At 41.5% G+C, this 25,922-nt stretch overlaps 1 protein-coding gene across 1 annotated transcript in view; it reads right to left on the bottom strand.

Annotated features, from left to right (window-relative positions):
• The window catches only part of Ptprt (protein tyrosine phosphatase receptor type T), a 784,117-nt gene that overhangs the window by 186,259 nt on the left and 571,936 nt on the right, over window positions 1–25,922 (bottom strand). The window contains exon 13 of the mRNA XM_042055120.1: window positions 9,811–9,847. Within this exon, the coding sequence (XP_041911054.1) occupies window positions 9,811–9,847 (37 nt within the window). The remainder of the gene's footprint in view (window positions 1–9,810; window positions 9,848–25,922) is intronic.

Genomic DNA, 25,922 nt, shown 5'->3' with positions numbered 1-25,922 from the left:
GTTAAACACCTTTGCTGGCCTAGAATCCAATACTGTGCAAACCCAAAGATGAACTTCGCCACCTCTAGAGAATAAGGGGCCACATATCAATATGAAGTTTCACTTAATAAACAAGCAATAAAAGCTAACTGGGTACAGAAAACTCTGGCTCGGTATTTTTCATTTACCAGGCATGTCACTTGGAAAATTGTAGGTACTCCTAAGTCAGGCTCTTTGCCCAAACCATCAAGGTAATAATAGGTATCTTGTAAAATGAGTTTAAGGAGGGCAGCACAAGTCTTCACTTAGCTGGTAGAGCCTGGAGGTGGCCCCCCTTGCTTTACCTTCCAGGGATGGTAATCCGGCGTGATGCTCAGCTTGCAGGTATAAGGACCCAGGGAGAGACAGGTGCTCCTCTAGTGAGTGAGAAGCAGAGGTAAGGTGTGGATTATAGATCTTAGCAGAACAGGGAAATGGAAATAGGAGTGGGACCCATACACGGAAGTGGAAGTACTGCTCACCAGCACCGTTTCACTTCTGAAATGCACAGAAGAGACCAAATCCCCTGGAAGTTAGTGTCTATCATGTCCTCTTATCAAGGACATGGAGTAGAAACATTAGTCATGTCTAAGTTAGATATTTAAGCTACTGAGATTTGGCTATAACTTGTTACTGTAGCAAAGCTAATCCTATCCTGACTAACCCATTTGAAGAGGAGGTGGAATGGTCTTCCTTCTCCTGCACCACCTAATTTTTTCAAAGACTGGAGGGTTTGTGATTTATATCTCTTTGCACAGAATTTGTTTGGCATATTTATAGACTTAAGAAATCATGATTTAAAAAAAATTGAGACCCTGTAAATAAAAAGGAGGCTAGAATGTGGAATGCCTCTGACTTTTTTTTCTTCCAAAGCAATGAATGTCAAGTATAGAGAGATACTACTGGGCTACAGCTGGCCCTAGAGAAGACAAGCTTGAAGACACACTAATTTTCAGTTTTGGTATGGAAGTGAAGAAGTGAAGAGAGCTAAGAGGTCCTCAAGCCTCCTTAGTTTCTACTCCAGATTTTAGATCTTAACTTAAATACCCCTGAAGAGATACAATGCCTGTTACAGCCTGAAAGCGCACGTACCAATCATCAGTAGGAAAAGGATATGGAGAAGGGTTAACGAATAGAAGCTAAGCAATCCTACCGGTGGTTCATGGAATATCTTAGCCAGTCTATGATAGAGAAAAAAATTCATTAGTGATACGGAGTCAGCTCTGAGTAGCATTCCTGGATACCTGAAGGTTTTATTCTCCTGAGCTTACATGGGTTCATTCCTCAAGTGGAGATAATAACAATGGCCAACATTTATTTAGCACCTGATGAAGGCCATGACTTCGTTCTTTCAACACATTGTAACCTCCCAGCACCACATCTCTACACAGAGTCCTGTGACTGACTGCCATGGAGCTAACCCCCTCACCTGGACTGTTTCCTCCTAGAGGATGGCAAGTTAACACTCAGGGAGTAAATGAAAATTATAAATCTTAGGAAGCTCCTGAAACAAGATCCACAGGGCCGCCTCCAAGATGACATGAGCTGTGCCAGTTGCTGGGGAGAGGAGATTCTGACCAGCAGAGCTGTGCACACGTCACACAGACAGCTCCAGGGACACAGTGTTCATGAGCTATCATCCATGCTAGGGGGAGGCTTTTCCGGGAGGCAGCTGCTTTTGAGCCACCCCTAGTTCTGTTGGTTACTGCAAAAATCCCGCTGACTCTTAAGCTAAATTTGTGTTGCACCATTTCTTTGAGCTGCCATTGGTGAGGTCAACAGATGTTAGCTCTCATCTCACCAAGAAAAGTCTCATAATACTAGAACACGTAGGTATTTAAATTTCTGAAGCCCTCCCCCCATTTGAGAGCCCACTAATGGGGTTTAAATTCTTTTAATTTCTAACCTGCATCTTTAACCTTATTCCAAATTTCCCTGTCCTTCCCTCCTAGGTCTCATTTTCCCTTTAAGAGACTAAGTCCTTTGGAAGCACAGATGTGAGCTAAAGCCAACCCAGGTATCTCATGTCTTCAGGAATGTACTCGGAGGACAAGAGTCCTTGTTGACTTTAGTTTTCCTGGACTCTGTTGTACCGGCTTCAGCCTTCATGAGTGGGGTGCGGAGGAGGTGTGTATGGAAGAATGCAATTTGCACTAGTCTAGAGAGGGAGAAGACGGGAAACCCAAACAAGACCAGAAATATATGCCAGCTGTTGCATCAAGAAAAATATTAAAGAAAGGGTTAGGATTTTTCAAGACCTTAAGGTTATCTTATGGTGTCCTTTATGTTGTAATCTTTCATCTTCTCATACAACCCTCAGAAAAACTATATTATTCCGTTGGCATTTTAGGGTAGAGATGGAAACAGGGCAGAACAAGGGGTGTTAAAGGTCAGAGGGACTTTGTTTTATTATACAACTCCAAGCCCAGAATATTCATCCCTTAGTCTCAGCTAGGGAAGAACAGCAGCACTGTGTCTCAACCCTCCAAACTCACGCTTCCAGCTCCCTTTCCCACAGTTTGAAAGAGTTCAAAAGACTGGACAACAGTCAGGATTTTCTCACTGGACTATGGTTTTTCTCTCACAATAGATATTTCATTATGTCCCTGTTCAGCTACCATAGCTAGGCTTGGACGTGCTATGTCCTTGGGTCTCTTCTGAGACTGCCAAGCGGGTTTGGCAGAGAGAACAGTGCCTGGACGTGGATATGTACACGTGTATATGTAAAATGTCTGGGTGAGGTTTTTATCTAAGCAAATGATCTTTAGATGGTGCAAAGGGCAGCATCATCTCTGTACACTTTCAGCTTCTCCACCTTGAATCTAATCTGAGTCCCTCTGACACATGGCGGAAGGATAAAATCGCATGTGAAATGTCTAGGGTGTAGGCTATGGCCTTCTGCAGAGATCCAAGATCTATAAAGACCTGTACAGTCAAAGGAAGGGTGGAAGCTCCTTGTCTAATCTATCATACGCTTGGGTGAGTGACAGAAAGAGTTAATGATACCCGCTTTTAAAGTGATGCACTAGCCTCAGAGATGGTAAGTGACTTGTCCCAGGCCAAGCAACTAAACTTGGAAAAAGGATTTGAAGCCAGGTGTCTGAGACTCATGATTTCAAGCAAACTCTCCAGGATGTGCAAGAAAACCTTGCAAGTAGAATCGGACCAGTGCGGCTGGCAGTTTCCTACATAGAGAAGACAATTTTTACATCGCTCTTGGATTGTTGTATCGCACGTGGCCTGTTTTTCTGTGGATAAGGAAGCCATGAACACATCATCCTCCTGTCCCCAGTCGTAGCATCTGCAAAATGAGGGCATCTCTTTAAAGAAGGGCTATTGATTGTCCCTGTCAATTCCTGTAGGAATGAGGATCCATTATGGAGAGAGGAGAGAGAAACGCTGGGTAAAATGGCTCACTTCAGGCTCAGACTTGCCAAAAGATGGCACATTTACAAAAGGCCATTGTCCATGCCTCTTGCCTGTTGTTGTTGGACAATGGGTTTAGTCCATCCTTAATGGACAAGACAGAGCTGTTGGTGCCACTGGCCCCGTGTCTCATGCTTCATTATTCTGAGGCTTCACTCTCAGCACCTACTCCAAAGGGGGCTGCTTTAATGGGATCATTAGAGTGTTTACTAGATTAAAACTGTGGCTGTCTTTTGCAAAGCAACTCTGCAAATGGCTTTATGGGTTTCCGGATTTATTTTGTCTCAATGACTCGGCTCAGTTTGCAAATCAAATCAAAGCTGATTTTTCTAACTGCCACTCCTGCGCACCCAGCAGGAGTCTGTGAAGCCAGCTGCATTCTCCTCAAGGCTGGGGACAACGGTGGGGCTGCTACTGCCTGCCAGTGGGCTAGTGTGGCTACAGCCCAGTGCCAGAAGACCAGCAACTGTGTTTCCTCTTGACCCTATTTGTGCAAGAGATCAGGAGGACAGGTCAGAGGAAGTTATTTTATTTCTAAAAGGAGAAAGGAAGACAAGATTATTATGTGACCTCTAGGATTGATCAGCAGGAATTAGAAGAACCTAATGCACAGGACTCTTTCCAATGAAGGGTCAAGGAACTCCTGGCAACTGGAGTGTCCAAAGTAAAAAGAGCTCCCCGAGGGAGTTGTAAAATTCTTGTCTATGTGAACCACAAGAAGAGAATGGCCTGCTGTTTTGTTAGTGAGGAGTGTAGATCACACAATTTTTTCCTCTGTTTTACCTTACTTTTATCTTCTGAGAGTATAGTCCTGATAAACAGTTTTACACTTAGAAAAAGAAGGCAAGAAAAAAATAATAACCTAGGATTCCTCTACCCATTGATAAGCTAAATAATAAAATTAATAATCTAGGATCAGCTGCCTATTGATCCATTCATTCACAGAAACATCTATCCATCTATCTGTCCACTGATCAGAAAAAGTATCCTCGTATTTGTTCAACAAATATTGTTGAACATCAATGTGTGCTAGGATCTGGGGACACCGTGATCATCAAAACAGACATGTCTGTCACTTGGCATCCGTGAGGATGGTAAATATTAGACATACAGACAAGGGCATGCATGTGTGCAGGTTGTACCTGCACATCACAAATCACAATCAAAGTGGGAATGCTGGGAATGTATATTGCTTTGGTGGACAGGATGGTCTCTCTATCAAGTAAGATTCAAGCTGCAACTTAAAAGATGTCTATATGCTAAGCTGATACATATGGTGGTCAGATACATATGGTTGCTCATGATAAACAAAGGCCCTGAGGTTGGGAGCAACTTCAAGTAAGTTCAAGAGTTAAATGAGAAGCTCCAGAGACAGCACAATTGGTAATGTTCATGCCCTGCAAGCAGGAAGTCCTGATATCAGATCACTATAATCTATTATAAAAAGCTATGTCCAGTGCTGTGCACATGTCATCCCAGTGATGCTGATGTGGAAGATGCACATAGGTAGACCATTAGATAATTGTGGGAAAGCTAGCCTGGCCTATATGAAAAGCTTCCAAGCCAATGAGAGGCCGTGTCTCAAACAAAAGGTGAAAGGGATTTGAGATCTGGCCTTCTAAGCTGTTCTCTGACTCTCACACATGTATCATGCACATGGTACTCCTCCCATAAAGAAATAAGTTGTGCTTAAAAAAACTAAGAAGACTCAGTGGATAAAGTAGCTTGCTTTGTCCTTTGACTATTTGTTATTAGGCTAAAACAACTTGAGTTTTATTCCCAAAATCCACGTGTTAGATGGAGAGCTTCTTCAAGTAGTCCTCTGATCACCATATGGGTTCTGTGACACATATTAGCCCCACACTACAAACCACAAGAGTCAATCAATCAATCAATCAGTCAATCAATCAAAGGTAATTCTAAAAAATAATTGAACAAAGACTATATTCTGGCATGCAGTGGATAAGAGGGGAGAAGCCTGGATGAGGATGAAGAGCAAACAGGGGTCACACAATGCAGGAAAGACTGGTAGGGACCAGCATGCTGATACAAAGTAGCAAAGCTCCGAAGGGTACACAAAGACCCATCAGATGCAGACAGTGGAAGCATCCGGTAGAGTTCTGTAAGGGAGTAGCATGAGCAGACTGTTTTCCACCTGGCCTCCTCTGCCCCAGCCTGAAGGGCATGCACTCAGCTGTTTGGACATCTCCTTCGGCAGTGACAGCTGGGATTGTCTTCTACCACTGAGGCTGATGCACCTTCCACGTTTTATCTCTTATTTGAACTTCAGCACCTCTGAGTTCTAAGTACCTCATTCAAAGTTCCCACATGCTCCCTAGGAAAGCCCAAATCCACTTAAAACTAAGTTAGTCCTTCGACTATTTCATACAAGTGAAGAAATATATTCTGATTACTCCCTTACCTAATCCTTTCTTATCCCCCTCGCATTTCAACTCCCTTCTCCAACGAGTTCCCTTCCAGGCTTCATGCCATTCGGGTTGTTTTTATGACCCATTTAGTTTTATCAGGGCCATGTGTGTGTTCATAGGATTGGAACTGTCCATTGGAGTCTGGTGGGTCACAAGGGGCTACACAATTAAAGGCAATATCCCTCCTTCCCCTTAACTTATCAGTAACAACAAACAGTCCTGCAGTGAGAGTTAGCTACCCACCATGCTCCTCCATCCATGCCTGATTCTTGACGGGTCCATTCCTGTGTAGACCCAGTGAAAGCACACACAGTCGCTGTGGTTTCCTGATTGTAACGACTGTCTCTTGCCCAGATTGCGTGTCACAGCTCTTCTCCCCATCCTTCAGCTCTTACATTCTTTCCACCCCTTCTTCTGCAACACTGCTTTTGAGCATGTGAAGCTTTCATTTCCCATACGCTGCTCAAGTTGACCCCATCCCCAAGCTTCCAAAGATCAGCTCTGTCTAATGATTCTGCAGTGTCTCTTTTACTTCTTGTGTCTTTTAAAAATAGTAAGAAACCAAATTTAAATTGATCATCTTTGTACCTTGGTTTTCTATGGCCTTCCTTTCAAAGTCTAATTTTTTTTTTGTTTCCAAACAAGAGCAATGTTTATTTAAATGTTCTTGCTGTACTTCTCTCTGCAGCGCTGAGGAGGTCTATTACCAGGACTGGACTGTGCTCTGCAAAGGAATTTGGAATGTTCTGGAATCGAATCTCTCATGCTTGAAACAACTCTAGTAGCATTGTGCTGCCCCTCAACATGATGGTATAATGTGTCCAGGAGTCTTGCTGAAGTTAGAGGCAGCAGAAAGAGACTTTTGATTTGCACCCAGTTACTCATTTCAGGCTGGTGTAGCATCAGGATGTGACTAAGAGCTTACAACCAGAACTTTCTCCCAAGTCTCGTCTAAGATTCACCTTTGTTACTTACTCTATAACTACCTGAGAGACCGTGGTAGAAGGAGCCAAACTCTGATGAAGACTTGGGTCTTCAGAGACATCTGTATTCACTGTAGATCTATTTTAGTTTGACCCGCCTGGAAAAGATTCTTGCTCATCCCATTCCATTCTTTTTTTATGGATTACAGATTTCTTTTGAGAGCCCTCCCTGAATAGGGCACTAGAACATGCCTCTAAATTCTCGCCTTGGGCTCTGCTTCTAGAGATCACAGCGAGACACAAATTAGAGCTACTGAGTATATAATGTAGCAGGTAATGGTTTTAGGGTCAATTCAGAATGACCCCAAATAAGTAGTTATGGCTGAAATACATGATAATTGTCTGGCTCTATGGGATTCATACGGATGACCATGGAAAATAGCTAGAGAACCCAAGGTCATGAACAAGACAGCAGCAAGTTACTTTATCACCAGAGTGCTGGCCTGTATCTGGCATGTGATTTCCCTCCAGATATGGAATGCCTGTCAGCAGAACCCCAAGGAAGGTTACCAAAATGGCTGAAGGGTTGTGATACTTAAAGAGACAGTGATGACATCTTTCTGGGACTTTATAATTGCCAGATTCCTGGGGAATGCCCAGGATCAAGTCCCCACTCCCACTGAAAAAAATATTTACAGCAAAATTCCACCAAAAAGAAATTTCACATACATAGTAGAAAAGGAATAAGAGGAGTCATGTATGGTTCTCATTTCAGTGCCTTATGGGTGATATGTGTACTCAGGCAGCATTTGGTTTTGATTGACCCTAGGATATTCCAAGTGCTGTGACTGATAGGGAATAGACCCAGCATGAATCTCCTTCCCTTAACCCTCCTGTTGTATTTCTCAAGAATCCTTTTCCTCTAAGGCTGTATTGATAAGGGATGGCTCCCTGGGCAATGACAGGATTCTGTGTTAGGTAGTTCTCTACCCTCCTCCCATGTGGTAATGGCGTCTCTGGGAAAAAAAAAAAAACCTGTTGAATCTCAATGTACTACAGAAACAGAATGAAGATGCTGGAAATGCCCCTAAAAGCATTGTCTGGGTTTAATCAGCTAGGGATTCCCACATTCATTCATGCATCCCTACAATTTCACGCACTCACCCTTTAGCTGTGCTACTAAAGAAAGCTAGCCTATGGTCACCACAGAGGAGACACAGCTATGCCATGGAGAGACAGACAGCATTCTGTTCTAGTTATTCTAATATCATTCTCCATCTGCCGAGCAACTTGTCTTTGGAGAAGCCTTCTATACATCTGAGGACTATGGCCCTGAGACCGGTGGGAAAGCACAGTCTTATATACTGTCCATGTGTCCTTCTATGTACCCATTGCCTCTCAAGTCACATGCTCCTGGTTCTCAGGTAAAACATACCTAGTAAAGGAGTCTTTGAAGGGACCAAGGTCTCAGTGTTCCCTAGAAACCACAGCAGAGAGAGGAATCATCTTGGCCTCTTCCATGTGTAGAGAGAACACTGGGAAGCCATGGGGCATTACCATTGAAAAGGAGTTTTCTCTCTCCTCTTGGACTACCTATTTAAGTGGGATGCTGCAGACACCAAGCTTCCTGATTTCTGTCTAGAGCCAGGTGCTACCCAATTGATGGTGTTCTTCCTTCTATAGTATCTGTTTCCTTCAGTGGCAAAGCCTGCCAAGGTCTGTGATTGGTGTCACTTTTGTCTGCAGGCCATCAATTCTCCCTGCCTCAAGAAGACTGTTTTATCTCTTTCCACAGAGTCATTTGAGTTCCTCAGAGGGAACAAGCTAGGGACATGCCAGCTCAGGGACTTCTTATCACCAAGAGACACAACGTTCCATCTTCTTCTTGTACTATCCATTTGGTGCCTACATATGTGGCTGAATTCTTAGAAATTAGAAAACTTGTAAGAGACCTTGGAGCATGCTTTGATAGCTAGCTATCTACCCCGCCCATTTCTTTCTTTCTCTATGTCTCTCTTTATGTCCCCTTTCTCAGTCACTGTCTCTCCTCTTCTACCTGTACGTATGTGACTCCTTTGTTCATACACATGTGCGCATATTCAAATATATGCACATATAAACTTGAGTCATTGCCTGTGTCTCTTATGTCTATGATGACACGTAGAAGTATATTTATAAATTTTATACCCTTGGAAGTAAAGTGTGAACTTGTGTATGCCGTGAGTAAAGCAGAGAACAGAGCCCAATTTTGTTTCATGAGCATTGGCGGGGGAAGTTCTTGTTGAAAATATCAATTCTGTAAGAAAAAAGATAAGCCTGATTTCTAACCATTCAACCTTGTAATAGGTTAAATGATAACAAACCATTCATTGATTTTTTTTTAAAAAAAGTAATAAAGAGAAACATGTACCAATCGAAAGAGCCAGGCAATTCAATTATAATTAGGACAACACAGTGATGAGCCTGAACAATGGCGCCCCCGTGTCTGGGGGGCTAAGTGTTGAAATGTGAAGGACACAACAATGCAGTGTCTGCTTCCTCCTTTTAAAGGCACCAATACTAATCACCTCATACTTGAAAGCCGTGCACCATCAGAATAAAGCACGAAGCCTCAACTACAGGTCTAATAGACAAGCTTAATGAAAAACAGCCCACAAATGGAGACACAAATACAATGGATGTATACATGTACATATACAGAATACAATTTTAAAATATTTTACATTCATTGTAAAATCTATCTATCTATCCATCCATCCATCCATTCATCCATCCATTCACCCATTCATCCATCCATCCAATAAATACATTTGGAGCTCTTAATATGCTTTAAGCTCTATGATATGAACATATTTTTTTTTGGAGATACATGGTGTTGGTGCAAATGACACCCCCAATAATTCTTTCCCTTTAGTTTTAGAGACTGTTGCTTAAACTTCCCTTGTGGGAACACAAGGAGCAATGCTTGTATTGCTGAAGAACAGCTATAGTCAGACAAGGACAGCTCAACATACCTTTTGTAGCCAGACGCACACAGTTGATTTTTGTCTCCTGGGAACAACAAAAAGAATGAGACAGTAGTTAATGAATTGTTGATTATATAAGGATTATTCTATAAAAAAACACTTGGGATTTGTACATATACATATGTATGTACATGTATTTAATTATAATTTAAAATTTGTCCTTTCCATTTCTCCCCTATTGGGATCACCTTTTAATCTCAGCCATATTTCCTCTCAGGCTTAGAACACATGCTGTTTTGTTTGTTTCATGGCACCTACTACCTCAGCAACCTTTTCATCAGACAGAACTACTTCATAAGTATTCCAACACCCGGGAAATTTAGCAGTGTTCAGTTGTTATATGATAGCGTACAGGATGCTTTTTTCTCAGGTATGAATTAACATAAGGAACCAGCCTTCCTTGGGAAACTTTGTTATGAGCAGCAATATGTCTACCTGGACAGACTGAATGAACACTTGATAAAAGTCAAGGCTGTGTAAGATGTGTTATGAATCAAAAAAGTTTATGTTCCAAAAAGATGATTTGATCCTGAGTTTTTTGATGCTTTTCATAGTCTTTATAACTAAAGTTCTCTCTCTCTCTCTCTCTCTCTCTCTCTCTCTCTCTCTCTCTCTCTCTCTGTGTGTGTGTGTGTGTGTGTGTGTGTGTGTTGGGTCTTTGTCCCCCTTTCCATATGTGTGTGTGCATGTGCCTGTCTGTCTATCTGTGTGCCTATTAGTCTGTATATAAAATCTTTACTGGGTGAACCATTAGCTGTTTCCCAAGAGAAAAGGTCCCATAAATCTGTGCCATTGCTGGCATACTGTGGAGTTTCAGCGAAATGTGCTCATAAGGACAATCATCTTGGCCCCTCTTTACTAGCACTCATTTGCCAGGATGTCCTGGAACCAGGAGAAATCCTATTGGACTAAATTACAGAGTGAAGGTAATGCAGCCAAGAAAGAAAAAACAGGGACTGCAAAGGTGTGAGATGCCAAAGCAATATCTGTCAAGAGCTCAGAGCTTATTATAGGACCCACATTGTCTTGAAGGTATTTGGGTCCATCGGGTTAGAAAGATTGCATTTCAGTAATAAATACCAGCCTTCCACGGACAGAAACACCAAAGGGTTATTCTCTACTCAGACTACCAGGCCCACATACGTATATGGCTGGGTCAGAGGGACAGAGTTGGGGTGGCATGTAAATCACTTATTTATTTATTTATTTATTTACTTACTTACTTACTTATTCTGAGAGATAAACATAACTGCTCAATTCATTTTATCCCAAAGGAAACAAATGCTGAAAAGGCAAACTCTAGAAATCAAAAGCTTTATGTCGGAAGTGACACTCTCAGTTCTACTCCTGCTTCATTGGCCAGAGCTAATCATAAGGTCACACCCAATGTCAGTGAGGAAGGGAAATGGAATCTTCCACATCTTACACCCAGGAGCAGAGAAGAAATGGCAATGTTGCTGGCCCAGACTATCCCATCTATGCGTGCCCGTGAGTGCTATAACTGGTTTCTTTCACTAGATTACGCACAAGTCTCAGTAATTAAGTTCTGCTTTCCTAACTCTAGCTCCTGGCTGCACAGAGTGTTTCTCTTTGCTTACAGAGGAAAGGGATGGGATACTGAAAGATAGTTGTCAGATCAAAATGTTCTTTGTCAGCAAGTAGGAGATGGTTGAAGGGGAGGGGAGAGGCAAGGAGGGTAGCAGAGAAAAATGTAGACATCAATAAAAATCAATAATGAATAAATAAATAAATAAATAAATAAATAAATAATAAAAAGGTAAGAGTTCAAGTCTTCTGAGCATCTTTGCTACTCATCCTGGGAAACCTTCTCTTTTTGTGTCTCTTGGTGTGCAATGATGAGAACAAGAGGGCACAATCTTTCTTAGGCCTTGTCCACATATATCATTATCTAGACTATAGCTATTTTAATTACTAATAGTGAGCTTCTAGTAACATAGCCAACGTATAGAATCATATTGACCACTGTGGGTTCTATCTTCTTTGATGTGATCCTAATAACCTATCCTACTTGTCTCACAAATTTTTAGAAAACATTTTTTCTAGCATTTCATCCAAACTATTAGCCAGGGTAAGCAGGAGAATGCCCATGACAGAGCTCCGGGGCAGACACTACAAGCGCCTATCCTGACTGACATTCGCTTGTACACCAGAGTCTTTCAGTTAACCAGTTACCAGTTACCCTGACTGCTCAAACCTTCTGAGTTCTCAAACAGCTCAAGGGCTCATCCTTTGTAACTTCTGCACAGCAGAGGCTGGAGACGATGGTCAAGTTCATTGCAGATAAAGCTCCTCCGCCTACTGCATTTGCCTAACCTATCATTCTGAGGTGCCTCTTAAAGGAAGCAGGTTGGGTTGGCCCAACTTGTTCTTTGGAATGAGCATTTCTTTTTCCATTATGAAACTGTCCCTGCAAAAACACTGTGTATTTTATAGGAAGGAAAGCATAAGTGTTAAACAGTTCAGCAAATTATGGTTCAAATATTTGACGGATTCCATTTAGGATTACACAGGAAAATTGAACCTTGTTATATTTCAAATAAAAGGTTACCTTTAATTAAAGAATATATCCAGAAGACGGAAAGAAAAATGACCAAAAAGACATGCAAAAAAATAGAACTGATATTCCAAAGGCTAAAATCACGGGTAAGTTGAAATGTGTACATGATGTTAAGTGCACAAACTATTAGTTTGCTTTTCATATTTGGAGAGAGATGAAGGTCCTTAAATTCTCACTGGTTTTCAGCACTGTGCTTAGTTTAAAGAGCCTGAGATAGTTTGAGAAAATGTGACCCTCAGAAAACTGAAGCCCTTCAAATGGTGGTGTCGCACTGACCACTCCTGGGCAACTGGAAAAAGGGAGATATGTAAGCTATGAGTCAGGGGCTCATCAACTTAACATCGGTGCAAAGGAATAAGAGTTGGAAAACATTGTATGAGAATACTTGCCATTTTATTCATGGCAGTTGCGAATAACAGTGGGCAAAGGCTGGATGAAGCCATGAATGTTGGAGTAATTTGAAAATATAGCCATCCTTTGGTATCCAAGCTAGAAACCCCACGGATACAAAACGCACAGATGTTCAAGTTCCTTAAGTGTGTCCTCCAAACCCATGACTCCGCATTAGTGAACACAAGCAGAAGACTGACTGCACTTAACTTTAAAGAGATTCAATCCAATCTTTCTGATCTAAGAAGCTGCTCTCACAGAGTAACCTTGAACACAGAAAATGGCCTTCTGACTAAACATGTTGGATCCAGAGTGAAAACTAAGAAAGATATGTTTGTCTAACTATGCAAGAACCATGAAGGAAGTGGTGGCACATTAACACAGCAGAACATGAAGACGTTTTTACAGCTAAAGTGATTGTGAGGGCCATGTAACTACATAGAACTGTAAGCATATGAAATATTAAGTGAGGGACTGGAGCGATGGCTCAGTGCTTAAAAGTATCTGCTGCCCTTGCAGAGGATCTAGGTAAAGTTCCCAGCATCCTCATAGGAGTTCACAATGACTTTAACTCAAGTACCATGGGATCCAGTGCTTTCTTCTGGTTACAGAGGGTGCCAGGCATACATGTGGTGCACATACACACATGCATGCAAAACATTCATACACACAAAATAAAAATTTAACAAGAAAATATTAAACGAATAAGCAAAGCATTATTGTTGCTTTAATTAATGGGTAATTCTAAGCATGGAGAGATGTCCTGAAGGGCATGTAATTGTTGCACTGTTAATTAGATACGACATACAAAAATACATCTTAAGTACACACCTTAAAAATAATCTGACAAATTTTTCAAAGGTAAGCATAAATTTATGACAAGCACCCAAGTCTAAAAAGACCCAGCGCCACCAACATCTCAGATGTCTCTTCCAGGCTCCTTCTTAGCACTTCCTTTCTTCAAAAGGACAGATTAACCTGCCATCTGTGGGAATTTTTTAAAATGTGTGTCCACATGACTGGAACTCTTGGGTAGCTACAACGGTTTATTCCATCACTTACTCTTGCTCCCTGTATCACGTGTGAGACTTCCTAACTTGGCCTAGAATCGTCTGCCCCTTCATGGCTTCAAGCCTGAAAACCAGGTTGTTTCCAAACACCACACCTTCAACTCCGCACTTGGCAAAGTCTGTTTTCTACACGGCAGAGTGCATGTCTGGGTGCATTAAGTCTTCCTGACGTTCACAAACATGAAGCTGACATGTTCACTTTTCCCTATGTTCCTGACAGCTTTAATTCCATAAGCAATTTGTCTTGGTTGGTTAGAATTAGGTAAGGAATCACAAAGCCCTGAGTCACTCCCTTGACCTTCTGGTTGATTGGATTGTCAGCAAGCAAATCAGAGCCCTGCTGGACACTGTAAATTCTATTACATGGGCCGTCTGGCCAGTGTGCATATGTCTAGAGTCCTCATCAGATTAACAAGAAGGAAGTGCTTTCTTTGTGCTCAGATTGTGTTAGAATTTAAAGGGTATAGTGTTTTCTGTTCTATCTCTATCATATCTTTCTCAGGGTCTATAATCTGCATTGGAGCAACACACATTACTTTCTCATCTTTTAAACCTTGCTCATGTCCTCCTTCCTGCCATAGACTTGACAGTCTTCACACAGATGCATGTCACCTTGTAGCAGAACCTATAACAACCTCACTTTGGTACTTGTGTTTTGACTTCCCCTCTACTCCAGGCTCTGCCAGAGCTATGCAAGATTGAGCAAGTCACCTTCTGTCTCTGTGACTCTGTCTCCCATAATCAAATGACAGAGGAAAAGACTCCTTTTGTGGAGAAGCTGGAACATCCTGAGGACATTATCAAACATTGAATCTGGTCTTAAGTAGCAGTACTATTCCTGCCTTTCCAGCATTCTGTTGTCTTGATTCTTGATACTATTCTATTGTACATTGCCTTATGCAAATAGGTTTTACATTATTACCTACATTATGTCTACAAATGCCTTTTATCATAAGCCAGGTCTGACTTACCCAATAGTATATTCATCCATCCTTTAACAATTATTGCAATTGTCAGATGCCTCTTTAATGTAAGATCTCAACGCAAGTGCCCATGGCATCCAAGAGTGCCCATAACTTCAATTCAGAAGGTGTAGAGTTAAGATAGATCACCCCCAATCAGGAAACCTTGGAAAGGTGGCTAATACTTGCACTTCTTACTGTTTTAGCCTGTTAGATTACTGATCTTCTACAGTGAGGGCTTAACTCTGACCTCATAGTTTTCAAATGCTTATTCCAGTTCCCTGTCTTATGGCTCTGTCTTCTCTATTACTGAACTTCCTCAGTTAGTCTGATAGGACTTGACCTTCTGTCTGCAGTCTTGCTGCAATTTTTCTAGCTACTCTGACTTATACCTTACATTCCTCTAAGACCCAAGAACCTGACAACCTACCTAATCCTTTGTTCATTATTCCTTGGCCAACTCTTCAACAGACACTTACTGGATGACCACTTTGTATCTGGCTTTGTTCTGGGCACTGCGGCTACAACGATGAACAAAACTGATAAGGTCTTTGCCTTGGCAGACTGTCACACCTGGGATGAAGATACACATTTAAATGACTGTCCTCACAAGCAAATATCTAATCGCAAGAGGCCGTAAGCAATAGGAGCAACAGGTGTTGGGTGCTGTATACATGTAAAGAAAGCAAAGTGGGCTGCAGGAGGGAAGGGAGACGCCTTACAGCTCTGAGAGAATAGTCAGTCTGGCACCTGCAAGAGAAGTAGGAGTCAGATACATGAAGTGTCAAGGAGGGTTGTCCACACTCAAGAACAGATGTGCCAGACATCTGAAGTAGGAAAGTGAGGAGTTCAGAGAAGACATAAAGAAGTCTGCAGTGGCTATCGTCACAACAAATTACTTGGACCATGGTGTGAGAGGAAGCTATATATAGCAACTCTATACTTCAAAAGTGAGAGGTCATATAAACAGGGAGAGTGCAAATTTCCGGTTAGATTTCTAGCATGTCAGAACCACTGTACAGGGGAACAGACTAAGAGTAATAACGCAGTGAGACAGAGGATGGAGGGCGGCAGAGGACACTGACCAAGAGGTGAGTGTTAGTGGGCTGGACCAGGTGGAGTCCTGCAGTGGTCCTACAGCCTCCCCTCACCCTTGCAATGCAATGTTCATCTCGGCTCTGTTTGACTCCAGAGCTACTCCATAGCCATAGTCCACACTTATGTATACAGGGCTTCTCACTCCATCCTGGCTTGAACAAACACTGCGTCTTCAGCCCAGGCTTCCTACAACCTGAGTCCCCTGATCTTTCAGCTGCTCTTTATCTTCTGTGGAAACAAAACTATGGAATAAGTGCTAGGGCCATTTTTTTTTAAAGATTTATTTATTTATTATGTATACAACATTCTGTCTCTATGTATGCCCGCATGCCAGAGGAGGGCGCCAGATCTCAGTACAGATGGGTTGTGAGCCACCATGTGGTTGCTGGGAATTGAACTCAGGACCTCCGGAAGAGCAGCCAGTGCTCTTAACCTCTGAGCCATCTCTCCAGCCCTAGGGCCATTTTTTTAATAACTCCACTCTTCAAGCACCACAAGTCTGCATATTTTATAGCTTCCCATTCTTCAACTAGATTATGAGTACCACAATCACCCCACACCTGCCCCTTGATTTTTTCCCTCAGAAGACAAGATTTGATGACATTTTCCAAAGTTACACAGTTGGCAAGCCAGGCTGAATTACAAAATAACCTTTAGCCAGCGGCCTTCTTTTCTGGGTGTCTGTATGCAAACACCCCTTTGAAATTCACCTGTTTGTTTGTTTTTGAGTCACATGGAGACACACAAAGATGGCAGAGAACAAACAGGCTAAGCAGGTTTCAATTTAGTGAAATCTGATTTGATTTGGCACAGGAACCTGAGAGGAGTCAGAAAGTCAGAGACAGCAAAAGGAAGCCTGTGGGGAAACTTTGGAAGACCCAGCACTCAGGAGGTTGTAAGAGAGACAGAGGCTCCTCTGCGGAAAACACTCAAGGGAATGCCTTTTAAAGGCTATTTTTAATTTGGCAGAGAGGTACTTGACTTAAGTTACTTCCAGGCATTATGTGTTAGTTCCTATGAATCCTCAGTCACCAAGGAGAAGCTAGCTGATGTTTTGGGTTGCAGAGGGGTAGTTATAGTGACACACTCTGCTAGGTGGACACTGTCTATTGCCACCTTGCAAGGTGTTCCTGGATCCCATCAGGCTATGCTTCTTGCTATAGGCAGAACCCAGAGTCCAGCTCTAAGGGAGGAACCTCCTAAGTCACACGGCAGTCTATTCACAAACTTAGAACCAAACTTAAGCTTGCCACTTAAGTTCTCCCCAGGTGAACATTCTCTTGTTTCAGCTCCACCTTCTCTCTGCGCCTCCCTTCAGTCAGAGGCTCCCGTTAAGGTCAGGGAAGAGCAGCCAAAGTTCAGCTTTAATTGCAGCTGCTGCAACCCCATCTTCCCTGACCTGTCATCATTAGCCACAACCCATCATTCTTTCCCTGACCCTTTCAATGCTCTTGACTTCCAGGTTATTCTGCATTTTGGTTTCTACCTGCTTCTCTGTTCTTTGTCATTTTTCCTTTTTGACTAGATATTTATTCTTTACTGGACCAACAATCTTTGAACATTCAATCTTCATGACTCTCAAATTTGTTTCTCACACTGTTATTCTTGGTATTAAGTCTCACATATCTATATGCTTGAGATATTTATAATCAAATATGCAGACCCTGAAGAGAATTCTATCCACCCCTACCATTTCTACTCTTAAATAATCTACCACCAACCTCAATTAAAGTTCTCCTCAATTTGCTAATCAGTTATTAAGAAAAAACAAAACAAAACAAACAAACCAATCCCCCCCCCCAAAAAAAACTTATATTATAACATAGATTATTCTCGTTACATCACCAACTCTTACAACCAAATGAACATTCATCCCGATTGGCTATGAATAGCTGAATAAATCAACAACTATATAGCATCCAATATTCCTGCATATTTTCAGAAACAACACGGGTAAAGAAAATTAATCAGTCAATATCTACAACCTCCACAAAATTAACCAACAGAACATTACTAGTACGTTATAGTCCGTGTTGACAACACGGAAAGAGACAAACATGAATGAAATGTGTCTACGACTGTCAACACAAGCCATCACAAAGAGCAAAGATCTCAAAAGTAAACAGATGACAATGAAACTGACCATCAGTGGTGCAAAATGAACAATCAGTAAATCTGTACTGCAGAGACTGCCTAGCAGGCTCAGTGGGCGAAGGCATTTGTCCCCGAGCTGGATGACCTGATTTGACTCTATGTCTCCACATGGTGGAGGGAGGAAAGAGAGGTCTTGGAAGTTGTCCTCTGACTGCCACATGCGCTCACACCTGTGCCCCTTATGCTTGTAGAATAAATAAACTATCGTTTAACTCGTATATTGTACTGTCATGTCAGATCAGAGTGTTTGTGATTTGCAAATTTAGTAAGCCACTGTAAATCTACCCAATAAAATCCTGAATAAATAATAAAGTAACCACATGCAGATGATGGAAGTGTTCTTACCAGAAAAGCAAACAGGCAAAGGGGGAAACAAAGGTTAAAGAAAAAACTTTACAATGAATTAAACATTCTGGAAAAAACTTTGGTTTAGAAAATAGGCCAATTAAAAGCAGAAATGCTACAGAAATCAGAGGGAGAAAACAAAGAAACAAAAATCACCTAAGAAAGGATGATTAATTATAAGGATTCCAAAAGAGAAATTTAATTAGCATTTGAAGACAAAAATCAAACCAAACCATGGCTATGAAAATGAAATAAAGAGAAAAATTAAGAATCTACAAAAAGTGGCCTAGAAATAAGACAAAAAACATAACACACATGCAGGTAGAGAATCCCCTATTAGTCAGAAAAACTTTGGGGCAGGCATTTAATAGTCCAAGAGCTTACTGGAAGTAGAATAAGTTTGGGTCTATATATTTAAAGAATATCTAGAGCTCTGGGAAATTTAACTAGGTAATATTAAATGGAGGACATAGCATAATAAAACTATTAAGTCAAAAATCTTTTAAGGAGTGGGGGAAATATCAAATAATTCCCACGTGATTATAAAAATAATGTGTGTTGTGTAGTTATTGGCCAAAGCGACCTATAAAGGCCTGTTCACTTTGTAGTGCAGTTTAATGTTGATGTTTCTTTGCTGATTTTGATTATCCTACAAATAAGGACACAACAAAAGAAAGAGAAAAACAGAAAGAAATCCTTCATAAACATCTTGAACCTAGAGTACAACATTTTCAACAAGATAGCAGTAAATTGAATCCAACAGCAATAGAAGATGATGGCCTCCAAAGCGGAATTGGGATTATTCTAGGAATGCAAGGATGGTTCAGTCAAACAAATGAAACTCACCACAACAACATCAAGGACAAAACACACCAAAATAAAAGAACAAATGAAAGGGATTTAAGAAATTCAACGTTCTTTTGTCACACAATCCCTAAAATATAGGTATAGAATTCGGCTCTTCAATATAAAAAAAATCTAAATGTAATGAACTCACAGCCAATATCAGACTGGATAGGAGTAGAGCAGAATGTATTTTCTCTAAGGAGCTGAATATAATTAAAGAGTATCTATCCTCAGCATATTTTATTCTTCTCAAGTACTGGGTGTTGGTCCTGGGCTCTTCGCTAGGCTTGGCAAACACATTACCACAGAGCTACATTACCTTCTCTTCTTTTCCACTTTCAAAAAGAATCTGGGACAGAACTTTGCTAAATTGATCAAAGTTGTCTTAAACTTACTCTGCAGCTAGCTCAGGTCTTGAACTTGCAATCTTCTTGCTCTCGCCTCTTATGTAGCTGGGATTAAATGCCTTCCGGCCTGGCCTCCTCACTCCTATTCAATGTTGCACTGAACGTTTTAGCCAGAGAAACCAGGTGAGTGAAGTACAAGACGTCCAAATGAAAAGAGTTAAGGTCAAATTATCCATTTGCAAAAGACGACTATAAACAACACAGTGCTAGGTAAGGAGGAAAGGCTCAAAGGCAACACACAAACTTGGAGCATTTTTCTAAACCAGTAGCTAGCTCACTGAGAAAGAGCCCCACAAATACCAAAGGGCAATCACCTTTGAAAGCACTTTAAAAACAGAAATCATTTAGCTAAGGAAGTAAAAGACATCTACAATGACTGTTAACAAGACAGACGAAGTTAGAGCAATAAACAAATAAAAAATAAAAAGTCCTGCTTTGTTCGGGGGTTGGAAGAATTAAAATTGCTCAACTGTCCTATCGCTTACAGCACTTTGCCGATTTAATGCAATTCTCATAAAAATAAATTCCAAGCCATCCTTTGTATAACCAGGGGAAAATCCTAAAGTTCATGTAGAAGTGAGAAGGAATCAAACAACCAAAACCATCTAAGGAAAATGAGCAAGCTGGAGGCCTCACAACACTGAATTTGAAGTCATACTACAGAAGCCTCATAACCAAGAATCACACAGTACTGGCACAAAAATGGACACATAGGTTAATTCACAGAATTAAGATCTTTGAAATAAACACATCTGCAAGCAACTGAATCCAGACAAACTCACCCAAACCATGCATTGTAGAGATGGCTGTTACTTCAACCAACAGTGTTGAGAAAATTGGATATTCCTATGTATAAAGGTTGAACCTTGATTGTTAACTGTCACCCATGTAAAAACCAACTCAACTGATCAAAGACCAAAATGACAGACACAATACTCTGAAACCACTATAAAAAGGCATATCAGAATACTTAAAAACATAGGATAGGCTCTCAACAAAGTTTAGCTGCCCTTTGTTCTTTATATCGTGACAAAGGCTTGTGGGCTTTCTCCAGTCTACTTTGGCATGTCTATTGATGCACCCATCTTCAGTTCATGCTTAGGTGGTCATGTCAGTAAGAAAACTTCATGTATGTATCACTGACATTATTGGCAAATATAATCTTATGGCAAACTCCCTTATCCTCCGACCCTTAAAACGTTTCTTCCTTCTCTTTAGCAATGCTGTCTGAGCCTTAGGTGGGGGAGTGTTATGTAGATGTAGCCATTGGTACCGGGTTCCACAACTATGCATTTGGTTTGGTTGCGGTTTACTAAATATTTGTCCTTATACCCACAGATGAGTCTAGTCCCTCCCTACCAGCTCCCCATCGAGTAAACTTCTCTTTGCAACAGGTGGAGATGATTACAGAAGACACAAAGTCTGTTTCTTAAAGGTGGCTACAAGGTTGGCAGTTGTTTCTACACCCTGCAGGCATTATTTGCCATCATGTACTGTATCCCTTTAATCCAAAAGCCCAGATAAAGAGTTCCTCCCTTAATCTGTTTCTTGTCAGATGTTTTTCACACTAATGAGAAAAGTGAAAAGTAACTGATATGATACTTTACATAGTACCCCAAAATAAGCACCGGTCATCAAAAGTCTGAACATTAACAAAATCTATATAAGACTTAGAAGCCAGCACAGGTGGGTTTGTTTGCGTCTGGATATGAAAGGATTTTTTTTTTAAACCTCTGGCTCAGTGCTGAATGCTAGAAAATAAATCAAAATGATGTATTGGACTGAATTTTATTTGTTGTGACAAAAACACTTTGAGTTGAGTCAAAAGATGAGTAACAAACTGAGAAATTTGCAACATCACCCAGAGGAAGAGTTCATATCTGCGCTGTATAAATAACTTGGAAACTGATTGAGAAAAGGTGCAAACGCTCGGAAGCTGGGCAAACGATATAAACAAGCAACTCAAAGTATTTAAAAATGTCTCAGACACAGATTACATCAATTTAGTTTGTAGTTTTAAAAAAAAAAAAGGTAAGTTAGCGCTGTACTGAGAAACACTTTAAATAAAATTTGGTAGATATGAAAATTAGACCCTGCGAACTTTTGACAAGCAACCAGAAACAGTCCTATAGGATGATGGGGAAAATGGCCACTGAGGGCAGAGAGATGTCTCCGTGGATAACGAGTTTATTTTCCAAGCATGACAGCTGAAGTTCAGATCTCTAAAACCAGAATAAAAGCCAGGCAAGCGTGGCAGGCCACTTGTAACCCAAGAGCCTGAGAAGAAGAGAACAGGGGATTTTTAGGTCAAATTAGTTAGCTAGACTAGTCCCAGTCAGCAAGCTCCAGCTTCTCACTGCCTCAATGCATGCAGTGGAAAGTGACTGAGGAAGACACTAGACTTCAACCTTAGACTCAGACAATGTGTTCTATGTTTCCTTCCATCACTGTGTTAAACAAGATAGTAAAATGGCACCTACTGGGGAGAGGGTTTGTTTAGCTTAAAGCTTACAGACTATCACAGAGGGAAGCCAAATGAACTCAAGGCAGGAACCTGGAGGCGGGAGCTGAAGCAGAGACCATGAGGAATGCTGCTTACTGGCCTGTTGCTAGGCTCATATTCAGCCACCTTTTTTTCTACTGTCCAGGCCCATCTATTTAGGGATTGCACTACCCACAGTGGGCTGGGCCCTGCTACATGGATTGGCAATTAAGAAAATGCTTCACAGGCCATTCTCAAATTGAGATTGTCTCGCTCAGATGTGTCAAACTAACAATGGAGACCAGTCATCGTAACACACACTTGCACAGATGTACATAGTTGCCTGTACACAAGTATGTATGGACACACAGACAAACATGAATGCACAGAGAGAGAGAGACAGAGGCAAAAAGAGAAAGAGACAGGAAGACACACAGAGAGAGATGAGAGACAGACAGACAGAAAAAGGAAAACAATAATTGATTCAGCCCATAGGGAAGAAGGTTTAGCAACCAGCTACACAGCAGTGAATCATTAGAACATTGGAACTGATCATCTATTTCCTGGCAACTTAATTGGATGATACGCTTCCCACACACATGCATGCACACATGCCCACATTGGAGAAATATCCTTTCTCTCTCATAAAGGTGTGTGTGTGTGTGTGTGTGTGTGTGTGTGTGTGTGTAGGTGTGTCCACACTTCTTTATTACAGCTAAGTTCACAATTTAAAAATACCATAACTTACATGTCCATGTGTGAGAGTGAATGACGACCCAAGAGACACCATTCTGTTTAAAACTCTCCTTGGTTTCCCAACAGTGCCCTGCCCTACACAGGCATCACCACTGTCTCCTCCAGTTCCTTCTTAGCACTCCCTCTAAGGGACACAGATCTCACGATCCCACAATGCACCATGTTGTCCTCAGGCGCCTATGTCTAGTCTCTGCTTCTTGCCTTCTCTCCAAGGCCCACAGACAACCTCACTAAAATCTCCACAAACATAGCAGGGAGTCCTTCTATCTTTGGACTTTGGTTCATATCTGAATGTTTCTGACATACCTTCTCCTAACTCACTTCCTGCCTGGGAAACATCCTCTTAGACTTCAATAGTCAATTCAAGCTCTGCTCTTCTCCAGACCTTCCCATCTACCTCCAAGCCATGCACTGGGGCTTCTGATGCTGTGGTTCCTGGAACAGATTATTGCACACATTTGTTTTCATGGCTGTCTTCTCTACTGGACTATGAGATCCCTGAGGACAGGGCTGTATCCCATTCATCACCCATCGACTCAGAGAAAGCCCTTAGTAAACGGCTGTTGGACCATCATCATCATCAGCAGCAGCAGCATCATCATCATCATCATCATCATCATCCTGCCCTCACACAGCTGGAGCCTTTATAAGACAGAGGAAGACACACTTTAAAGAGTAAATGTGTGTATGGGGCAGGGTTGGGAGAAGCTGGAATGAAGCCACCGATTGCATCTGTTTGTTTTTCCTCCCACAAGAAAGGAACTGGGCATTCTCTAAACTGCCTTCTCAGGCCATCATACATAGTTCCCCATTGCTCAGCAACAGGAACTCAGGGCTCTGTATTGGTTGCAAAATTTGTCTCCTAATTGTGATGTCAGAAGCGTGTCTCCTCTGGGCATCATGGAGAAGGGCTTAAGCTTTCCACCAAGAGCCACAGACCCCTAGATCTGAAGCTGCTTAAGCCGAAGCTGCCCGTCATGATTCGCTGCACCACATGGGCTTGACCTTAATGATCCCTTCTCTCGGAAAGCAATCTAGGGAGCTCTAATTACTAATTGATGTTTGTAAAGCCTTCGAAATTCTCAGGTGACAGATGTAATCAAAGGCCAATTTATTATGATAATTGTTATTAGTACAGCTTCTCATTAGTTTTGGATGTTAACTGCAGGGCCAGCAGGTGTTTTAAGACAGCATAGGGGAGCAAGCCTGGCCATGTCGACTAGGAGAAAGAGAAAAACAGTGTGGCATGGGGGACTTGGGGCAACTTTAAGGGATTCTTGTTGACTTTGGCCTAGAAACATTCCTATACAAAGACACTTCATGGGAGTGGAGACTCGGAGTGAAGAGAACACTAAATGCAGGGGATATTCTGAAGTTTCGTAGGGGTCATATCAGAACAACAGCTCATCTCTTGATTCTGGAATAGACTGCCTTGCTCCTGTGAAATGAGAGTACTTGTACTCGCTGTGGTTGGAGGGTGTTTTTAAAGTAAGAAAATATGGTTGTAGGAATTTAAAAAAAATAGGGATTTGTCAGTTTTCCAGTTGAGACAGAAGGATTTCTGAGACACAATGGTAGCATTGGAGCTGAGAAAACACGGATTACTGAGAAGTCTAAAGTAAAGCATGAATAGGATTTGGTAATGACTGGACATGGAAGGGGGTTTGGAAAGCCTTGTGCAGCCTGAACATCACTGAACAATGGGAGGCTGAGGATGAAATGTGGAGAGGATAAACAACCGATGATGGAAAAAATCTGTGAAGTGAACATAGGGATAAAATAACACCTAATGACATGCTATACCCATAGATCAGTGCATCACTCAACCCTCATTGGAGAAGCTGCTTCTTGCAATTGATGATAATTAACACAAAAACACACAACTGACAACATGCAGAAATTGAGAGATTTGGGGGTGCTCTGGCCTAAATGTGATGTTTTGTCATACCCCTCTTTTCTAGGGTTAAGGATTTATATGGAAGAAGAGGTGAGTTAAAGAGCCAGAGGGGATAGGCAACTTGAAGAAAATGGTGTTTTCCAGGCACAACAGGGCACATGTCCATATGAACTCACGGAGACTGCAGCAGCACACATAAAGACTTGCAAGGCTCTAGCCAGACAAAACACATAGCACAGAGGAGGGGGAGTCCAAACAAAGACCCTCCTCTAGCCAAGAAGCTATTGCATTTGATACCTGCTGGGAAGGGGAAAACCCATTTTTTTCAAAGGAGTGAGCCTGAGTATTTCAACCACATCCAAGGCAGGGCCCCTGCTCAGAAGTAAGTGGCCAAAAATGGACTCCACGGATTTTCTTCTTTTTTCATTTTTATATAGAAAGAACATGAATTTAAGTGAGAAGGACAGAATCTGGGAGGAGTTGGGGAAAGGAAAGAATATGACAAAATTACACGGTGTGAAATTCTCAAAGACTAAACACAAACTTGACAAAAACACCCTACTTATTATCTGTTGTTTTGCCTAGTCTCTTACAGGTTTATTTCATTTCAATCTTTCTTATTTTGCCACCTAATAAATTAAATTTTGAGTTTGCAAAGGTGAGAGCCATGATATAAAATGTTCAGTCTCCAGAAGGGCCTGCAGGGACTTTGTGCCCAGCCTCCATTCTAATACAGCAAACTATCTTTCCTTTGCAATCTCTCTTCTTTCTTTTCCTTTAGCATTTTGTCCATATGGTGTCTTTGTACTTTCTAGCCCCACCTAGTTTTGTTTTTTCTTCCTAGATGTTCTCCTTCTGCATTATGCCCATAGTCCAATCAAATTTGTTTGATGAATTTTAAAACTGAGTGTTCCTACAGATTTTGTTTAGTCTTTTGTTAGTGTACCTCTACCCTCTGTCCTTCACATGACATTTGTGGCAGTCTAATAATTACATCTGACTGTAATCCATTGTTTGCCAAGCACCAACACTATTCTTCATGTATCTTATTTAAGATCTACAAACATTCACATAGAGCTGATGATGTAGGATTGCCCTCTTTTTGCTGTGAATAC

This window comes from Arvicola amphibius, chromosome 5, assembly GCF_903992535.2.
Source record: "Arvicola amphibius chromosome 5, mArvAmp1.2, whole genome shotgun sequence".
Classification (NCBI taxonomy): Eukaryota; Metazoa; Chordata; class Mammalia; order Rodentia; family Cricetidae; genus Arvicola; species Arvicola amphibius.
This window is presented reverse-complemented; position numbering and strand designations above follow the sequence as displayed.